At 33.4% G+C, this 21,574-nt stretch overlaps 2 protein-coding genes and 1 long non-coding RNA gene across 10 annotated transcripts in view; 1 reads left to right on the top strand and 2 right to left on the bottom strand.

The window, feature by feature from the left end:
* Positions 1–13,936, bottom strand: part of LOC132908103 (uncharacterized) — a 67,997-nt gene extending 54,061 nt beyond the window's left edge. The window contains exons 1-4 of one of the 2 annotated variants that reach the window (XR_009658307.1): positions 13,286–13,936; positions 12,328–12,395; positions 11,881–11,948; positions 11,491–11,594 (exon numbers count right to left, since the gene is read on the bottom strand). This is a non-coding gene — a long non-coding RNA (uncharacterized LOC132908103). Of the gene's footprint in view, positions 1–6,634; positions 11,595–11,880; positions 11,949–12,327; positions 12,396–13,285 lie in introns of those variants that run through there. The other variant, XR_009658306.1, reaches the window with a different exon arrangement.
* LOC132908081 (vascular endothelial growth factor A-A) lies at positions 49–6,960 on the top strand. 3 transcript variants are annotated; one of them, XM_060961713.1, is made up of 6 exons: positions 49–474; positions 3,136–3,229; positions 5,250–5,461; positions 5,539–5,649; positions 5,860–6,117; positions 6,549–6,688. In XM_060961713.1, exons 1-5 carry the CDS (start codon positions 316–318, stop codon positions 6,073–6,075), a joined length of 792 nt encoding a protein of 263 aa, XP_060817696.1. In that variant the 5' UTR covers positions 49–315; the 3' UTR covers positions 6,076–6,117; positions 6,549–6,688. The 3 variants fall into 3 exon arrangements, with proteins under 3 accessions (XP_060817696.1, XP_060817693.1, XP_060817695.1); XM_060961710.1 differs by having other exon boundaries at positions 51–474; positions 5,860–6,041; positions 6,549–6,960; XM_060961712.1 differs by lacking the exon at positions 49–474 and adding an exon at positions 2,060–2,185 and having other exon boundaries at positions 5,860–6,041; positions 6,549–6,960.
* Positions 13,937–16,034: 2,098 nt separating the features above from the next.
* LOC132908152 (uncharacterized) lies at positions 16,035–20,885 on the bottom strand. Of its 5 annotated transcripts, none has more exons than XM_060961849.1 (5): positions 19,231–19,575; positions 18,800–19,006; positions 17,759–18,011; positions 17,236–17,657; positions 16,035–17,057 (listed from the first exon to the last, which is right to left on the bottom strand). In XM_060961849.1, exons 2-5 carry the CDS (start codon positions 18,813–18,815, stop codon positions 16,552–16,554), a joined length of 1,197 nt encoding a protein of 398 aa, XP_060817832.1. In that variant the 5' UTR covers positions 18,816–19,006; positions 19,231–19,575; the 3' UTR covers positions 16,035–16,551. The 5 variants fall into 5 exon arrangements, with proteins under 5 accessions (XP_060817832.1, XP_060817830.1, XP_060817831.1 ...); XM_060961847.1 differs by having other exon boundaries at positions 17,236–17,669; XM_060961848.1 differs by lacking the exon at positions 19,231–19,575 and adding an exon at positions 19,082–19,224 and having other exon boundaries at positions 17,236–17,669.
* Positions 20,886–21,574: the final 689 nt, after the last annotated feature.

A 21,574-nucleotide genomic window follows, 5' to 3' on the forward strand; every position in this document is an offset into this window, starting at 1 on the left:
CCAGAAATACGCGCCGAGCGTACTCGCTTCGGCAGTCGATCGCTGCGCGAGCATACGAACCTGTTCAGGTGTGACTTCCTCGCATTTTCCTCGTGCATCGCAAACGGCAATTTGAGTGCAATGCAAACAGCGAGACCGAGCGTCACGTAAACACGTGCAATTATTATTTCTCGTAATTAAAACCTGTCGTCGCCGATACATCTGAACGCGTCAAGTTCGCGTGAACAAAGAACGAATTTTATGATTCAAAGACAACTATCCTCGCATTTTTTTTTGTGGTGAACACGCGGAGAAAAGCGGTTGAAAATAATAAAAATGTCGCGTTTAATCAAATACAGAACGCTCGTTCTTGTGATTCTTTGTGGATTGGTGGTGCCCCATAAGGCTGACATAGTATTTCCTGACCAGATAAATCTAAGAGAGTCAAATACTCCGGTCGAACCAAGAGCAGAAGACAACATGGCATTATTATTGGTAAAATCGATCACATATTTTATCGAAGAGATTCGAAAGCGTTACATGTATTTTGTATTTCACGAGTGGAACGCGAAAAGACTGTTCACGAGCCGCGTTGCAACACTCCCACGTTTTCACTTCGATAAATAGCGCAATTATGTTATCCCGCGGAGCATTGTGTAGAACATACGTGGCGAACGTTTAAAAATTTATTTGATCGTTTCGTGTGCAAAAAGCACCGGGTCGTAAGCTGGCGCAGGTCGTATTTTTACGCGAAGATATATATTGGTCGTTCGAACGTTAACATTTAGCAACACCATTAATCTTTATGAATAATCATCCGATATTTATGAATATATACTTCTGAAATTGATCGATCGACGGACCGTTTTTACTACGAATTTAACATAAAAATCGTAATATACGATGATTATCGAAGAAATATATGCAACACATGCTATCAATTCTAGTGAATTGTGCGGAAGCCAGTCAACCGTTTCGGTTTTGCTACCGTATCGTTTTCTATTTTTTCATTATCTTCGCCGTATACTCGTTAACTCAAGTTAACAGTATGAAAAGCGGTTGGCAGTTCCTTCTGTCGACGTCAGGCATTGATATTACGACATCCTTGCGAACGAGAGCACGATTGCTTTTCCCGCAAAGATCTGAATGACGTCGAAGGCCGTATAACACTAATGTCAAGGATGTACGTGGTATAGAAGTAGGTATGAAGGTAGAAGATCGAGATTGAAAAGTAAAAAACCTCGCGGTGCACGCTTAGGATTCCTGTCACGTTGTTCGTGAATCGATATATAGATAATTGATTATACGTCATTCGGCGTTCGAGCGAATACCTAGCCGATTACTTTGCGATACGCGGTTAATTTTATCAGGGAGAGTTGATAAAATTCGTCGTTTGAAGAACGAAACAAAATTGAAAAGTAAAACATACAAACAAAAAACTAAACAGTTTCCAGACGATCTGTATCTGTATTTGTGTACAGTTTCACTGATTAATTGTGATCCTCGTTCCTCTGAAACCAAGGAGAAATTTAGGTTACGATTTGAAAAACATATACATAGCGACGCTATCATTACAAGGTGAAATCTATTCCCACAAAAGGTCATCATAAATATTATTTCGCGAAGATAATATTTATTCGGTCACGGCGCCATTACCGTATATGTACAATGCATATTTCACTGCTACAATAGGGTTATACGACTGAGTTTAACGCCAGGTGTAATAAACGATCTTTAAAAGTCGCGGTAAAATTCTTGTAAGGTGATGGCGCTTCTTGGAAAGTACAATGTCTTGGATTTCTCAGCTATGGAAATCGTGAAATACGTAATCTGTTTATTAAAATGCTGGTCGTACCGTTACCGATTCCTTCCACACCTGTGGAAATATTCAAATTAATGTAGCAGATCGGTGACAATTCATCGATATACGTGAGCTAACTATAGTACGAAGTACATATACAGGATAAATTGTTGACTGGTCGTGTCACCTCTGAAAAATTCAAAAAGAAACGAATGAACCGCATCTATCGAGGCAGAACGTTAATGTCGAAGATGCTTCTGAGAAATCGGTTCAACGTTTTGCGGAGTTTTTAGTATGCACACGATAGTAGCTTGTTTAAAACCAGTTTTAGATGGAAAGGCGAACGTGTGGTTGAAAAACCACTCGACATACCTACGTTGGGAGTCTTATACCAGTGTCCAAGACGTAAAAAATACTTTTTAACGACATTCTAAATATAGCCGATGTGAAGGACTAATCTTTTTTTATAGTTTCCCGGATGATTGACCTAAAATCATTTTGCACCTCTCATGATTACCTTAGTCACGCGAGTATACACAATCGAATTCGATGATTCATCGATTAGCCATTAGCGGGAATACCCTGATTATTACATCGAGATTCCACCGTTCGTACATTTTCTTCGAGGCTAGGGTATTTCCAAACAAATATCGTGTCCCTTTAGATTATTTCAATAGCACGAACGATAGCGCAACAACTTCTATTTTTCGATATCATATGACCCATATTAGAGATCTTAACGCATTGTTCGGAACACATGATACGTCAGTACATGATACGCGCATAACTGTTATCTAACCAATGTTCTTTTCAATTTTTCGTTCCTTAATATGCATGACAAAACATTGGAATTCCTGATTAGAATCAGGTGGCTGATTAACATGCCTTTTCTTCTCAAAATTGGTTCCGTGTAACGAACGTGTATCTAATAGAATGCAAGAATGACTAAGTTTTTCCAGGAAAACAGCTATGCAGTTTTTGGTTCATCTTGCACAATTCAACTAATAGTATTAATGATATTTTGCAAATCTCAAGTTACTAATCAATTTTCTTACTTTATAATAACAAATATGGTAATGTAACGATCGAAATTGTACAAATAAAATTGTGAAAGAAACATTTACGATTTACAACTTGCGACTTCACTAATATTATTAATTAGTAAATTATTGTGCAACAGCTCTTTCTTAATCAGGGCTTTATTGTCAATAGCATTGTATCATTTTACCATTATCAGTTATGGTATTGACTAATCGAGATAACGAAAAAGATATAATCTCGAAACAAATAGAGAAAAAATTTCTCCACAAATTATGTTTTTTTCTTTTGTAAAGAAAATGTCCTATTACTTTCAGCGGTCGCAGTCGTCGGGAACAATCAAGAGAATCAATTCGCCAGAAGAGTTCCTTCAAATGATCGGTGTATCACCGTCACAAGTCTTCCTTACTAGTAAGTGTTTACGTTCTTAAATAGATTAATATCGTTGATTATGAATGTTACTTTACAGGAAAACTTTAATTACTCGGTAATATCGAAAGGAAAAAATATCCCTAACGTAAACGTGATACTACTATAATGATGCAATATAGTAGGAAGTTATAGCAGGTAAATCGGCTATAACTGCAACAAATATTGTCTGTTTAGATAAACGCGTTCACCTGAGTGTTATCTTCTAGTGATTACATTGTATAACCAACCTCGACTATCAGAGAACATGAAAGCATTCAGTTAACCGCAGCACAAAAAACGTACTTAACATAAAAATCTTATAAGCGTATACTCTGCAAGTAAAATTACGTATACTTGCAGATGTACGACTTGAAATTTCGTTCTTCTAAATTCATGCAACACTGAATCGTCTTACGTGTTCACTATTCTGATATAAATATTATTAGATAAATCTTAAAACAAACTTCTTCTTATTCTCGTGGTCACGATCGTCTACATTAACGACGGTTTGTTAAAGACAAGGAGAGTGGCAATAATGGTATACAAGGATCTTTCGTTGCCATTTCCATTTCCAAGCTTTCCAGGAAGCCTTCATGGTCCTCGAAGAAATCAAAATCCTTCAAAAAGCAATCGAAATCGTTCGTGTTCGATACCTATCTACTAGTAATTTCATTGATTTCTTGTAAACTGGGTGGTAGTTTCACTTTAGACTGTTCGAATCGTGTCCGTAACATTTTTAGTTTTATATGGTTGTTCCAAGGTTGAGTTATCGAGCGGAATGATATACGCAATCTGCAATTTACATGGCCGCCTTTTAAATGCGAAAATTAGACGTGACCAAGATCTACGCGTAAGATTAAACCGTTTAAATTTAACGAAATAAAAACTTGATTCGTGCAAAAAAATATGATTATATGAAGATAGTCATAAAATGAAACGATAATTTTCATTACCGTTTGTCCATTATTTTATGTGAACACGACCATAAAAATCGAACAATAATTCTCGTTATCGTACAAGAAAAAGTAAACGAAGAGTATTAATCCTTATTTTATTTCCAAAAAATTTCGCGACAATTCTATTTCGTCGTTTGCCTGTACGTACTTAACTTCAACGACATCGTGTTCATCTTCTCGACTACACTCTCTCTTGATGGTTGGTGCAATTTCCTCTTCCAATTTTATCCTATTAATGCTTTACTCGATCTCTTCTATGTCGACGACGACATCTCGAGCTTGAAAAGATTACAAAGATCACCCTCGCTTAAGTCGTAAGATGTGTCGTCCATTACGCTAATTTCCTTCGCATGGATTTCATTCTGATTACAGTATCTTATGGCGTTACACGTTGATGACATTTCCGTCTATTCAAAGGACTAAGGCTTATAGATTGCCTCATTATAACCACTGGTGAAATTACTATCATCTTTTTCGCATTTTTGGTATTCTCCATAGTGATACAAACAAAATATGTTTCCACGTAAAGATCTTAATCTTAATTTCCTGTAATGTTGCAAAATCCTTTCCCAACGTTAACATTCTTCCTCCTCTTTCTTTTTGTAACTGCAGTTGACATATCAGCGATCGGTGTCGTATTCGAGAAGATACATGTCTAAAATTCGTATTATAAACTACCATGAAGGCAGACACGTTTATCCTACCTTGCGAATCAACCTGCCGAACCAATCGGAAACCACATCCTTCAACAGCTGACTTTCTAAATCGCAAAGAAAATTATCGACCAAAACGAGATGACTATTGAAATAGATAGTTCGAATGAAGCGAGTTAAAGCGAGCGAAATAGTTTGCGCGTGTTTTTCCATTTTTAAATTGCGTAAAAAAATGTGACGAGTTCTACGTTAGAAAGTTTCCAAGTAGCTACTTTTACGTCAAACCACAGAAACCACACTGGACTGGATGTAACAGGAATTCGGAGGAAACGAAGGGAAATCCTCTGACTAACTCAGAGTTAGGATCGCGATCCGACCTTTTGCTCAACAGTCTAATACCTTCTCTTTTAGGCAGAATGGGTGTACCTGAAGAACGCTCGAATAAAGTAATTGCAAGGCAAGCTAACTGTGAGCCTTCACCAACCGTAGTTCCTACATATCAACGTAACGATCCGTCTATCATCTATTTTCCCCGGTGTATACGAGTCAACAGATGCACAGGTTGTTGCGGAAACGAGTTACTCTCTTGTCAGCCAAAGGAAATAGAAACCCGAAATTTTGAAGTAAGACATCTCGATAAATATATAATTACAGATAAACAATAACGTTCGAACTAATTACATATTACGAATGTTTGAAGATCATGCTGGCAAAATTGACGGCGCAAGGTAAATTCGAGTACCAAGGCAAACAAGTCGTACCAATAGATGAGCACATCAAATGCGAATGTGACTGCGTAATAAAACCATCGGTAATTTGAGAATAGCCGATAATTGAGATCTTCCTCCTTAAACTAGTATAGCCCGCTCAACACCTCAACAATCCGTGATAACTTATAATTTTCATTACACTTTCATTATACACACCGAATGCATTTATACGTTAGAGAGCTAAAGAATATTAAATTCAAAATTTAGGAAAGATAGAATCTAGATTATTTTATTTGATAAATTTTTTTCAGGATTGCACACCCAAACAGGTTTATAAGGAGAACTTATGTAGATGCGAGTGCAGCAACACGGACTATCGAACGAAATGTATTGAACACCCAGATAAAATCTGGGATTCGGTATATTGTACCTGTTCTTGTAGAAACGCACATGAATGTTCGACCGGCTTCTTTTACAACCAGAATACGTGCAGGTGTGAACGTTCTCCAGTAGAACAACGGAAATAAGAGCACACTATCCTCACTGTTCTCTACTGTTCTATATATCTTGTAAGCTGCACGCGTTACATTAAATGTTTTTTGGAATTTCTTTCTTTTTTTTTTTTTTTTTAATAACTTTATTTTTCTGCTTCATTCGCAAGAACTAGCGCCTACCCTCATAGCTTATCTTCTTTAATTCTTTTATGCGACTACTACACATTTGACTGATACTTTATGTTAAATTAATCATTGCATTGACGAGAATCTCTTTACTGTATTCCTGTTTCCACTCTGCGCTTGCTTTTATACGTTACAAGAATGACATAATTAAAATATTACTTGAGCTGAATCGATCGAAGTGAAATATTATTTTCTTCTAATGAATGAATTCATCAATGCACATTGTTTATTAACAGCATGCAAATCATTTTTTTTTATTTAAGAAGCAAGTTGAAGGGTCAAACATAATCTCAAACTTTTAATACTCAAAAATATTTCAGATGTGAGCAATTACCGATATCTAGATCCTGGTTTACATCTACGAAAGGGACTGATTATAGATTTGGGCAAACACAAAAGCCAGATGTACCACCAGTAATAATTCCTCTAGATGCAAATGATCCTAGGAGAAAACCTAAACCAGATCCAGAATAGAAGTCTTCCGTTTATAAACTAAATGTGAATCATAAGACTTTTATAAGACAGCTATTTTAATAGCACTTATTTAGTTTAATCTTTCACCTTTGTGCCATTTTGCTACACACACACACACACACACACATCACGCACACACAATATTTAGTTACAGTATTTACATAATATGTATTATTAATCCACTATTGTAAGATATAAATGAATGGAGCCTTAAAATTAAAACGCACTGTGATATAAACAAATATAATTATTTAATGCGTATGGCACTAGCTACACTTTTTAGCATCAATTAGCAAAAGTTATTTTATTTTATACATCTTTTGTACATTGTCATTTTAAAAAGTTATACAATTATTGTGATCTGTCCTATCTTGATCTTATTTGAATACTACCACTTTCGATCGTTTTGTGTATATATATATATATAATCGTTGTTTTATTAACTTTTAAAGGAGTTCTGCATCTTTCGAATTGAACTGTTCATCGCTGTTCTAATGTTCGCCGGGCAAAATGAGAATCAAAAATCGTTGCAAAATTTATTTATATCTAGAACTTACATAAAATTTTGTATATTGTAGGCTAGACTTCAAGAAATATAAATTAAATTTTTCAGCTATAAGTGTTCCGTCACTAATACAGTCGCAATCGCAATCAATCAATCAAAATCGTATTGTCATGTAATTACTATACAATAATATTGTCATATTATCATGTAATTAATTATTCTATATATGAAATAATACTGATTGCCTACGTCTCAGCGCGTGTAGTATTGCTGCAAATGGAAGCCCTCCCTATCCACGATCCTTTTATGCAAAAACATATTAATTCTGCATTTAAAAAGTTGAACAAATTCCCCGTTTGTTGTACATTTGCAAAACGCTAAACCAAAACATTCAAATGATATTACTTGTCTATCTTACATTATTTTATCAGCTTTAAATACTACCCTTGATTATGCATGTATTTAATTACAAAACATTTATTTATGCCCAGATTAATGCTGCTAAGAAACAGTCGTTTTTTAGCAGTATCAAAAATACTCTACTTAACCACAATCTCAAATTAAAAGCATCTCATTTACAAATTTCATAGAAAATCTAATTTAACATGCTTGGTAAGAATCTAAAATTTTAACAAGGTCCACCTACATAGATATCTGACTATAATAATGGGACAAGGGAGAAGGGTATTGTATGAAATAATTCCTCTACACTTTTGAATACTTCCCATGTACATACTTTGAATTACTTTGCATAGTCTTTTTACTGGTCCTAAAGCAATTCCTGAAACAAACTTCAAAATAATTTAAACGAAGACAAAGATTTTTTGCAGACCCTACCTATAGAAATCTGAAGGCTTTTCTATAAATCCTGTCTATATAAAAATTTAAGAATCTATTGTGGGAGTCCTATACAAAAGTCTAAACGTTACAAAGAAAAAGAATGGGAAACTACATAGAACATTATATGGGATACGAGTCTTCTTTTGCCAATCTTACAACGAATCCTGAGACAAACTCAGACACAAAAAATTTAGTAAAATTCTATGAGGCTAATGTATGTATGTAATTAATTACCAAATGAAGAGATGCTATTAAAGAATACTCGTAGTAAAACAATATTCATTACTGACAAACGAACATATTTTAGCAGTATTTTCATTAACGAACACTATGATAATTTGGGGTGTATTGAAAAAGAGAACGAATCAGTGGCCAACATGGCCATCAGAATAAGATAAACAGACACTCGATATAATCCCGACATTAATTTAGTAAAACCAAATGTAAAATCAAAAATTCTCAATATAAATCACGAAGAGTGCTTCATATAATATTTGCAAATATTAATTAATATAATTAACTACTAAAAGTGAAAAAGCAAACAGAAAATTAGAAAACTCTCAAAAGCAAAAGTAGGATGTCTTAGTTATACATATTGATCTATGCACTCGTATTTAAATATTCATAACGTTAATAACGAGTGTAATGTTGCATCAGATGGTTCAGGAAAAAGTATTCTTTCACAGTCCAGTGAAAGAAAATTGGGCTTGATATAGGCGCAACACTACTCTAAAAACCGCGATCATTCATCAACGTAACTCTAAAGAACTAATTAAAACAATCGCGATGAAAGACCGCAACACTAATTCTTAAAACAAATTTAATAAAAACTATTACATATTATTATAAATGAAAAGAAAGCTACTTCAAATACATATTACGATAGAAATTGTAATACTATAAGTAATGAAATTTGAACATTTCTAAATACAATTTTAAACAACGGGGAACAAAATTCTAAAACTCTAATACGTATATTATTCTTTAGAAAATTCTATGAATTCATAATCAAAATTGCAATAGACAATCTCGATGTCATAATTCGCAACACTAAAGCAAACACGAATATCATTTTTTCGCAACTCTAATTCAAACCGTAATGAGTCTCTCGCAACGCTAATAAAAAACCGCAAAACTTTTATGATTTATCTCTCGCAACACTTAGAAAAAAACGCGACTTGCCCGATATGGTGATGGGCCGACATATACGTCGGCTTAAAAAATGAAAAAGAAATACTACGACAATACTACAAACGAGCATAGTGACAAAGTAGTAACGAGAATGATTTTCCGTGCCCTGGATGATCCAGAGGATGGAAAAACATTAGTAGTTGCCCCCTTCTATGGCAAATTTGCCGGGCCCCTTCGGCTCGTAGCCTCTTCTTTCTTCGAGCGTTTATACTTATAAAGGTGAAATAAAAAAAGTATATCGCGGAAGCTGACTCAAATGCACGTGGACGACAAACGATCGTAATGATCGTTGATCGCTCGCATTTGCGTGCTCGAGCAATAGATAAACGTTCGTTTCGAAACCTACTCTCTACTCGCGTCCACGTCCGCGAAATTCGAAAAATCGATAGACAAAGCCAAATCGAGAGACAAATGGAATGCGCCATTCGTGATACAAGTTTCACCGTTTCATCGTTTTTTCAAATCAAATTTCCTGAAACAGGTTGGACATGCGGAAACGCGCCTACCCGATCACAGACTGTGTCAACCTGCCCGGCCCTACCTACTTATAATTAATACACACACATACCAGAAAGTATGCTACCTATCCAACCTAGCCCTATATTTAAAAAATTGCAAAACAAGCACACCAACACATTAGCTCCACGGTTCTCACACATAACTCGAACGCAAAAGCCTACACTAGAGAGACGTCCCGGGACGCCTCCGACACTCGAATTCCACACAACTTTCACACTCTAATTTACATACCATTTTCCTGAAATCGACTGACGATGGCTAGCTGACCATTGCGTAAAATATGCTAAAAATACGTGTAGGATATTATATATCGAATATTGTTAATCTTAATTAGTATTCATGATCATGTTATATAAGATTTCCTAATCTTTGACATATTATATTATTTGGAGAAATTGAGAGATATCGTTGGAATAAGTGGTAATTTGATAACATTCTAATTGAATATTACTGTTTATTATATGCTATATTTAATAACGTATCTAAATATTTTCATTGTATATTGTAAAATTAAGATTATAATGGTTGGAATCATAAAAACGAGGACGCAATTCCACAGACTAACCACACACACAACGTAGAAAATACGTCGGGCACGATACGCTAACGCAATATCAGTCGCTGAGAAATTGTTAAGCTTATAAAGTATCCTCATCATGCCCATTGCCTTTCTCCTACCCAAGTAATACCTGGGCACGTGAGTGAGGTTTTGGCGATGAACATGGAATGGATTAAACCTGAAAGTCCTGAGCTAAAATTATGATCAGCGTATCTATTAGGTATATTTTGTATCTAACGGGCTAATATTCTTTGATGTTTCATTTTCATTTTATTTCCAATTTTAATAACTCTATATTTTACTTTGTTAATTTATCGAATTACTAAAATGCTAAACTTGAATAAAAGAAATTAATAAAGAATATATCTATTAAAAAACAAATTACGATTGAATGCAAATACGTACTATTAAATTCAATGAATAATAGTGAACTCTAAGTGAAATATTAATCTAAATATCCTCAGACGATTCCTTCATCGAAACACATCTTTGAAAATCCAAGAGCAGCATTCAAAACTTGTTCTGATTATGAAATATCTGTCGCGAAGTTTCTTCTTGCACATGAAACGCACATGAGATGCACATTCTTAGACGGACTGAACGTTTATATCTGCATATTTCAATTTCAAATTCTATTGAAATTATACTGAATATGGAACTCAAATAATAAAGTTGTTCAATACTATTATAAAATGGAAGATAAGTATTTTCAATAACATTGTTATAATAATTATTATAATAATTTCTATCATTATCGTAATTTTCATAGTGACGAAATCGGAGGGTATCCGATTTCTCTGCTTTAAAATACTGAGAGTCATTTTAATATCCGTTGTCTATTGATATATTTATTTATTCATACAAATAAATATTTAATCTTTTCGATCACATATACATATATCAATTGTCAACATTACGTTATCCATACTAGTTCTTTGTTATTCACAATGTATTGTTATCAAAATTCAAAAACGCGACGTGCAAGGAAACCTATTCTGAACTAATAAATAGATATAGACAAAAAAATGTTACTACTCACGGATGTAATAAATATCCGCGGTCACTATGCTCGTAAAAAATTCTACATAATACAACTAGTCACCCGTGTCGATTCGGACCATTCATCTTACGACATGATTGAGTGACTAGAGGAACAAAAGTGCATGCGACTCACCATCAAACGCGGAGAACGTTGCACTGGGTCAGCGGAAGTCAAGTCTGTCATCAAGCAATTCAATCATTGAAAAGCACATGGTAAAAATGGAGGCTGTGAACAATCTGTTACAAAGCATAGAATATTATAATTTGCTCTTAAAGGCACAGAGTTAATTGTTTGAAAAATTTGAGGTAATAAAAGATTGCTATTTATTAAACTTGAAATATTAATATAAAAATTGAATCTCTAATAATCTTTTAGTCATATCAGACATATATTTTCATCTTATAGTTATTATTTATTATTATAGTTATTATTGAAACTTTAGGTTGTTCTACGTTTTATTTCATTGGAAAGAAAATTATAGAAAATAAAATTAATTCAAGCACAGCGTGTAAAATTACTTACATTCTTAGCTTTTGTAGCACAGTGAGATCCTCCTTAAAGAATAGAAGGAAATGAAAGTCGTAAAACATCTATAACATAACATGAAACATCACAATTTGTTCTTAAAAACAGAGTGCTGATTATTTAAACAATTTGGAGATGATGAAAGATGGATGTTTACTTATAATAAAGCTTGAAATTCTAATAAACTTTAACAAATATAAAAATTGAAACTAATGTGAAATTTTGGAACCTAGAAATTAAAAATCTAATGATTTCTGAAGCATGTCAGACATTTGTATCTTATAATTCAATATTAAGACTTTGACATCCTTTTTATTTCAATAGTAAAATAGGAATCCTAACCTCCCAAATTTTCAATTAAATTTTGTTTCTTAATTAGTAGTATTTGAAGCAAAATATACAAACTAGAGTTAATTTAATTATAAAGTAAAGATATATACTTACATTCTTGGCTACTGATCCATCGTCAGACCTTCCTCAAGGAACAGGAAGAAGTTGAGGCTTTGAGATATCTGTAACAGTACATAAATATTAAGATCTGTTTTTGAAAGCATATTTTGTTGATTATTTAAAGTATCTGAGATAATAAAAGATGAAACTTTTTAAATTTGAGACTTTAGCAATAATGAAACTGATAATTCAATAAATTCTAGTATAAGTATAGGAATTGGAACTGAAATATAAAAGTTTGAAATCTAAAAATTGAGAATTCTATTTGTTTCTTATAAATATCCCAAAATGTTTGCAAGAAATCAAAATTACACAACTAAATACGAGTGAAGAACACTATGCGAAAACGCGCGCGAAACCTCGGTTTGAAGCGACTGAGCGTCTAATTGCGCGCCATCTCTGAGAAAAAACTATAAGTTGCAAACATGTAAGACATTAACTGTAACAAATTCATCGTAATATTGGAAAATGTGAGATTTGAATCGAATGGTTGAATATTATAATATTTATCCAAATAATTGAAGCTATTGTGAAACTATTAAGATTTCTACGTTACAAGATCTGTCTACATGAGGCTATTGTTAAACTATCAAGAATTTTACATTTCAGAATACAAAATAAATTGAAACAAGAAAATGATTCATTTAATCCGTTTGAAATAAGAAAATGATTACATATATTCCAAATAAAATAATGATTTATTAAACTTTCTTATATTCATCTTAATATTTCAAATAATTAGGATATTATGTATTGTAAATTTATTATATATCGAATATATATTGTAAGATAAATATGAATTGTATATCAAATATAATTTAAATGTGAAACATATATGTGCCAAATGTTATCTATGCCTCAACGAAAAGACGATATAATCGCTTATATATGTCTATCTTTGTTAAAATAAATTAATTGTTATCACATTTTTATGAAGATTCGTCGGACTTACCATTAATCATCGTGACGTCCATACGTTAATTATTCATATTACTTCGATGTAATTCGACTGATTTCTGCAATCAATTAGCTGCACAAAAGAGAACCAAAAGTTAAACTTAAAACAAATGTATAGAGTGATGACAAATATATTCATATAAAACAATAATCAAATTCATATTCCATTACAAAAGCTTACAATACAAGACATCGATAATGCCAGCAACCAAACAGTGATCGAAGAAAAATCAACACAGATAATTTCAAAAAAGCTACTTAATTCCGTTATCTTGATGTTCAATGAATTGTTAAATAAACGCATGTATTAATTAAACAATGTTAATAACGAGATATAAGTGGTAGTAAAAGAATAATAAAAAAACAAAAGAACGCCATCGAAAGGTTAGAATACGTTACAGACATAATTAACGTGATATATGTTACCGCACTGAAATTCGACAGCTAAATGATCTGCTGTCCTGTTTCGCCGCGCAATTTCTAATGTTATGGAGGGGAGGGAGTCTACATTCGTAAACATTGTATGTATTGTGTTGTTTTGAAACATGAGTTGACATGCTTATACGTATTACTTTTCACAGAGTAACAGAAACTTTTATATATACATACATACGTATTATCAAACCACTATTTACACGATTAGGTACGTACAGTAGCGGACAAAAGTTTAAGACGAAATGGAAGAAATAAATAATTGATTTACTTTCCATAAAAAATATAAATACGGTGTTCTACTTTTGGTATTAACTAATTGTACATTTGTTTGTACACTTAGAAAAAAAATTTCATTTTGATATTTTGCTCAATAGCTAAGTTATAAAAAAGGAACGAAATCTGTATAATATTTCGTCGGTCAAAAGTTTAAGACTATACAAAAAATATTAATTTTTGGTTAAAAAATATACACAATTTTTGTTTAAATTCAATATTTTGTTCAATATCCGTTATTTCTTATCCCTTCGGTACATCTTCTTGGCATAGAATCTATTAATTTTTTATATTAATCTACCGTAATATTATTCCAGGCTGTTTCAATCGTAGAGTAAAGTTCATTTAAATTTTTCGGTTTATAACCTTGTACTGTCTTTTTTATGATGCTTCACAAATTCTCGATTGGGTTAATGTCTGGTGATTGCGACGGCCACGGCAGCACGGTGATATTTTCTTCTTGAAAAAACTGTTTCACAACCCGAGCCGTGTGCTTCGGATCATTATCATTTTGAAAAATAAAATCATCACTCATATTGTTGCGTGCAAAAGGTAACATTGTGTTCTTGAGTATGTCCTTGTATTGAAAACGGTCCATAATTCCATTGATACGACATATCGGACCAGGGCCGCTTCGAGAAAAACACGCCCACACCATAACGTTGCCACCACCATGTTTAAGAGTTTTTAAAACGCACTGTGTTTTCAAACTTTCGCCAATTCGACGTCTAACGTACCGTATCCCGTCAGAACAGACGCGATTGAATTTCGATTCGTCAGAAAACAATACCTTTTGCCAATCTTCACTTGTCCAATGCTTATGAGCTTTAGCAAATGCAAGTCGTCTTTTTCGATTCCTAGAACTCAGCAGTGGTTTCTTTTGGGGTTTTCGTCCTCTTAAGTTAAAGTCTTCTAATCTTCTCCTAACAGTTCTAGCACTAATTTGTGTATCGTTTTCATAGTTTATCTCCGCAGCAATATTATTTGCACTACGAAAACGATCCTTTTCGCTCAATCGATGAATCCGGCGATCCATTTTCGGTGTTGTTTTCCGTGGTCTTCCGTTTTTCGGTTGATCGCAATACATGCCTGTCTTTAAACATTTATACCAAGCTTGTTTACAAGCTGTTTCTGACCTGTTCACTATATTTGCTATTTCGGTGAAGGTTTTACTTTGCTTTCGCAGCCTTACGATTTGTTCCCTTTCGTTTTCAAGTAAATTCTTTGATTTACCCATAGTCTGTTCCTACCTAAATGAATTTTAAGCAATAAAAGGTACACTAAACAATGATTTTGACATTCCAGAATCAAAATGTTCAAAAACTGTACTCGTACTCACGTTTTACACAGATCGTCTTAAACTAATGTCCACTGTTTCCAAGTGCTAGGCGGTAACTAACTGTTGTAACTCCTACATTGTTTGTATTTAACAACTGACTGTCTGAGGTTACGAAGGTCAAACATACAGCTACGTTATTCCAAAGAGACAAACCGAATAGAAGAACAATATGCGTATAAGATGTTTGTAATCCGGTTTACAAATCATCGTCTTAAACTTTTGTCCGCTACTGTACATTCTTAATATACTTTGCAGATTATTTACTATTAGAATTATATAGTATTATATTAGATTATATTACAATTATATAGTATATATATTAGAATTGTATAGTATGAATGAATCTAAGGAATCAATAAATGGAAAGAAAATATTATAATAGAACAAAAATATGGTCAAATAGTTGCATTTTTATATAAAGATCAAAGTTCTTTAAGAGCCATCGTAATAATCAATCCAAATATAGATAATATTTAACAGCTAAAACTAAAACTTTCGACGCGATATATGTACTCAATTCACGATTTTGTTTCGTAATCTTTTTTGCCAGAAAAATCCTCGATTTCGAATGAATAATAAAATTAACAATTTAATATACGTACAAATAAAAAAATGGTATTTCAAATTTTGGCTGATAATGTACTAAACACTAGTTAACTCGTGGCAATTCGAAAAAAAGACTGACAAAGTTGGTACGATCTTCAAGATTGGATTTTATTCAAGTTAAAAGAAAACAAAAATTGCATACCTAATGCTAAATAAAAAAACATATTTTAACTCAGATTTGATACTGTACGAGAGAAATACAGTTGTCTTCGTAAATCTTTGAGTATTTAAAGAATAAGCTATAATAGGTTATTCACCTGTAATCGTGGCAAATATTACTGACTTAAATAACATGTTGACTTAAGCAGTATTTTCTAGTGATTGGTTCATTTAAGCTCGATTTTTCGAACACGAAATCATTCAGTTTATCACAACAGAAAAAACAGACTTAATATGTGTACTTCATGTACATTGTAAGCGCAAAATTCGCAACTACGTAAATTTACGTGTAAACTTACAAAAAAATAAAGAAAACTAATGAAAAATATTTACTAATTGTAAAAGTAAAAAAGAAACAGTTTCTTAATTTTTTTCCAAAGATATCATCTACCTGAAAAAGGAATTATTTTTTGCACATGAAGCGCTATACTTCTGCCCTTCTTCAAATTTCATTCTTTTAAAATTGTGCAACACTCGTTCATGTTACATATATCAATATCCTGATATATTATCAGATGAATCTGATAATTAAAAACGAACTTTTTTTTGCCTTTACCATTGCGACGATCCATATTAGTGGACGGTTTATCAAAGATAAGTTTATTTTTAGCATACTGAGCAGTGTATAATGGCATACAAGTATCATTAATTGGCATTTCCATTTTCACATTTTCTAGAAAGCTTTTACAATCCTCAAAGAAATCCGCATCCTTCAAAAATCCACCGAACTCGTTCGTATTGGGCACTAGTCTACTAGTAATTTCATTAATCTCCTGTAGACTGGGTAGTCTGACTTTAGGCTGTACGAATCGTACCGTGACATTTTTAGTTTCACACGATTGTTCCAAGGTTTTACATTGAGACGAGATGGTATATGCAATTTGCAATTTACATGGCCGCCTCCAAGTGTGAAGAGTAGCTGTAGAGAGACGCGAGATATACGTGTTCCAGGAACCTATGATTCAATGAAACAAGATTAACCCGATTAATTCTAATGAAATTAAAATTCGGATCATGAAAAAAAATCTGAATATTATGTGAAGATAATTATAAAAGTCAAACAATGATTCTCATTATTGTTTGTTGATCATTATTGTAAACCATTATTGTAGAACAAGAAAAAAAATTCTTGCCTAGTTTCCAAAATTTTCGGGAGAATTCTACTTCGCCGTTTGCCTCCACATACTGAACTTGACCGATATCGTGTTTATCTCTTTGACTATACTTTCTCTTGATGGTTGGTACCATTTCCTCTTTCAATTTTATCCTATTAATGCTATGCTCGATTTCTTCTATGTCGGTCGATAAGATGTCGAGTTTGAAAAGATTGCAGAGATCACCCTCGCTTAGATTATAAAACGTATCGTCCACTGCGCTAATTTCCTTCACATGGATTTCGTCATGATTAACGTCTGTTATGACGTCACACGTCGACAACGACGTTTCCGTTTCTTGGAGGAACGGCTCGCATATTGTACTATTATCATTGACGAAATTATTATGTTTTGTTTGACATTCTTGCTGCTTTCGATAATGACACGAACAGAATTTGTTCCTATATAAAACCCTAATGTTAATTAAAGTTTTATTTCTAAAATTAAAATTGTTTCTTCTCATTCCATGAAATCTGTGATTTTCATCTTTACGTATTCTTACCGAGTTAACCTTTCCTTTTCGTAACTGATATCAGTGGTCGATATAATATGTGAGAATATATGCCTTGAATTTTGTTTACGACCTTGCAAGAAGGTAGACACATGTTTCCTGCCTTTGATCAAACTGCCAAACCAATAGAGGACCACATCCTCCGAGAGCTGACTTTCTAAACCAGAAACAAGACCATCGACCAAAGCGAAATAACTATTCGCGAATGAAATAGCTTGCGTATGGTTTTCCATTGATAAACTACCTAAAAAAGGGCAACAAGTCTTAGGGTGGAATGGTCCCGACTATTTTTTTAGATCAAACCACAGAAAATACATTGAACGTTCGAACATTCAAACAGTAATTCAGGAGAAACAAGAAGGAAACATTCAGGATGACAAACTTTCTGTTTAACGCGTTTTCTTTCAAATAAAATGAAAAAATGCATATTACTCTTGAATAGCGATGAAGCAATTCCAGCTAAAGCAGATAGTTCCAAAAACATCCTGATTAAATTATCACTTTATTTAATACAATCAAAATAAAATGCTATCTTCCTTTCCCAAATGTACACATGTACACACATGAAGCAAAAGGCTAAAATATTGTTTGAAACACCGAATACTTAAAAATGTTTCAGATATCAGCAATTGCTATTGCCTGAAACTTAATCTCTATCTACAGAAGGGATTGGTTATAAATTCAGACAAACATAAAAAAAAGTCAGATAATATTTGACAAGAAAACATAAACCAGATCCTAAATACAAATAAGAATAACGATTTATAAACTGAATCATAATTTTATAAAACAGGTATTTAATTGCACAGACCTAATTTAATCTCTTACCTTTATGTCATTTTGTTATACACATAAATACACAACATATAATTATAGTATTTATATAATAGTACCTATTCGCTATTATAAGTTATGAACGAATGTACTTTTATATATAATAAAAACATTGTGATATGAGGAAGTATATTTATTTAATTCATAGAAGTTACATATGTTATTTTAACATTAATTAATAAAAGGTATTTTACTAACTATTGTGTTTGTACATTATCGTATAAATAAGTTATAATTATTAATCTTATTCCAATCTTGTTTGCTCCAAATCAGATTGTATGTCGTCTAGAGTTTGAATCTGCTGACTTTTTTTATTTTTTTGTATATATAACACCAATGCTTTATTAACTTTCAAAAGAGCTCTGTGTTTCTCACTTACAGACGAAACTGATTCAGATATTTCCCCTGAAATATTATGTAACAGAAAGATTGATGATTTATAGCAGCAAAAGTGTTTACAATATGAAAGGAACTACACACATAACCTCACTTTTATTCAAAGTGTAAGCAATTTGAAAACATAATGCTAAGATTGAAAAATTGCAAAACTTATACACAGAAAATATTTAACGATATATGTAACACGTTTTACTACATAATTAACTTCATTTATAAAAACATTCACTTACTTATAGAAGATGCAATATCAGAAATAGTCGATTCTTTTGTAATTCTTGAACGTTTCAATAACTGTTCCATTGTAATAAAGTTAGGACTGAATCGTTTACACCATTTTTTTTTTTTTTATAAAATTAAACTAAAATAATGGAGCAACACAAAAAGTAAAAAGATCCTTCAGAAATGCTTACATCCCCAAATGGCGCGAAAAATATCTAAATCAGTCGATCACATCTGTTACAATTATGTATTGACAAGACAAAGTACAAAACATTTAAATATTATTTAAATGCCTTTGCACTAAAAAAATTTTACTCAAAATCACAATAAAAAACAAAATACAATTGTAAGATATTTTGTAATAAAATTTACCATGAAACGATATATATTACCTGTTCGATTATCTTTATATAATAAATTGCGAATATGAAAGCTTTCTTTAGTGTTTTAGATCTGAAAGATCACGAAGTAATTCGTGTATTTAATGTGACATTTAAGTGATTTTTTAAAAAACTTTCGTTAAATGTTTATTTTAAATCCATTTATGTTTTTTGTATGTATGCAAAAAATGTTACCAGCAATTGGATATTGTTTATTTTATTTTACCGCCATCTTCTTGCTGACAATGAAACATTATACCTTCCTCTCATGGATGATAGGTGTCGCCACATATACGATATGAGCGTAAATCATTTTTTCAGAAAAATAAATTATTAATAAGTTAAATATCAATAACAACTAATGACATATCGCATACATCTATTTGCAATCATATCAAAATGTATTTAACTGTCAATTTCTCGACTTATTTTGTTTTAATCTTAAATCTTAAGAACACAATTACAAAGAATTATGTATATGTAATTCTCAATAGCAATTTTGAGTCATTATTTTGCATTAAAAGACTATTTATTGCTGCCTGTAATTCGTGCGTTTCCAAAAAGTAGGAACCAAGTTGATCGACCCGGCTAAGTAAATGATAATATAATTTTACAATTAGAGGTTCTACAACCATATTGTATGCACAAATTGGAAGTTTGCATTTCATTTATTTTTATTACGTAATTGATTTACCGTTGGTGATCGACGACGGTGAGGATGAAAATTCAATATTCAGCGTTCATTGGATAGCGTTCATTGATTTTATTGAAGCTCCGCGTAATTCAATAATTCCAGCGAATCCAACGTCCGATTTCCGTCGCGCGTTAGAAATGACTGGTTCGATCGACGAACTCTGCGTGGATTATATTTTATCAAGATCGTGGAAATCACGCGAACAATCTACGAAAAGGAGAATACCACGGAGAAGGACTCCGCGGATAATGTTGCTTATCGAGTTGCATGTCCGAGTGCATACTGGACGAAACGAGAGACGCGCGGCGAGTAGACGAGAAGCGTTGTTTTTTTTGCGCCACCCGTTATAATTACCGGGGCCTTGTCACTTTTGCCGAGGCACGGACCGCAGTGAGGTATCTCGTTGGTGCGTCGCCCGGTACGTCGTTTCGTGCGTCGCGGTCGCGTCGCCTCGACCGATCTGAAACGCGGCGGCTACCTCAAAGCGTTCGCTTCGCTTACTCAACGAACAAGCAAAGGAAGTGCAGAAGAAGTAGACGAAGAAAAACACGTGAGACTAAAGACAGAGAAAACAAAGGCAAGCTACGAACCGGTGTGTTCGAGTGACTCGCGTCATGAAATTGTCTCAGCCGGCGCACGTGAACGGCTGAATTTGCAAAGAGCAAACACGTGCGAATAACCCGTTTTCCATTACATTTCAAGCTGCTTGAAAGAGAGAAACGCTCGTCGGATATTATAGTTTCGCAATGTGAAGGATAATGTCGAGCAATGAAGAAGAACGAGGCGAAGGAAGGTTCGAAGCAAAGCTCTACATCCATGCAAATTATGTACAAAGGCACTCACGAGCAAGTTTACTCATAGATAAAACTATACGGCTAATTGTTGAAGAGAACCGACGCGCTTTCGTTGCAATTTAATCGTATAGGATGTTGTACGAATTCAATTTTTTGTCTGGCGGTGAATGCGGCTTAATTACATTCGGTAGCGAGAAAGATTTAAAATTCAAAGAGGAACGGTAGTGGGTCCGGAAAAAACCGGTACCTCGCCTACGTATTTTACGCCACTTTCTTGCGTGTACGCACGCGTGTATCACTGTCTCGCTTCATCGCGCTCTCTCGAGTTCTCCTCAAGGACTCTCTGGAAGGCCCATGTAGCCAGTAAGAGCTTCACGATCGTAACACGGTAGCCAACACGGTGGTAGGTTTAAATCATATTAAAGCGCATCCAAGCACCGGGAACCGTAAGCCTGGATTACTGCTACAAATCGTCCCGTACAGGGAA

The sequence above is a fragment of the Bombus pascuorum genome, chromosome 6 (genome assembly GCF_905332965.1).
Source record: "Bombus pascuorum chromosome 6, iyBomPasc1.1, whole genome shotgun sequence".
NCBI lineage: Eukaryota > Metazoa > Arthropoda > Insecta > Hymenoptera > Apidae > Bombus > Bombus pascuorum.

What these genes read in the sequence shown, in the direction of transcription:
- LOC132908081 (XM_060961710.1), top strand. Translation starts at nt 316, where the DNA reads ATGTCGCGTTTAATCAAATACAGAACGCTCGTTCTTGTGATTCTTTGT. An exon ending in GTCACAAGTCTTCCTTACTA is followed by an intron (nt 3,230 to 5,249) that starts GTAAGTGTTTAC and finishes CTTCTCTTTTAG; the next exon opens with GCAGAATGGGTGTACCTGAA. An exon ending in TAGAAACCCGAAATTTTGAA is followed by an intron (nt 5,462 to 5,538) that starts GTAAGACATCTC and finishes GAATGTTTGAAG; the next exon opens with ATCATGCTGGCAAAATTGAC.
- LOC132908152 (XM_060961847.1), bottom strand. An exon ending in GAAAAGGAAAGGTTAACTCG is followed by an intron (nt 17,670 to 17,758) that starts GTAAGAATACGT and finishes AATTAACATTAG; the next exon opens with GGTTTTATATAGGAACAAAT. An exon ending in CCGAAAATTTTGGAAACTAG is followed by an intron (nt 17,058 to 17,235) that starts GCAAGAATTTTT and finishes ATTGAATCATAG; the next exon opens with GTTCCTGGAACACGTATATC.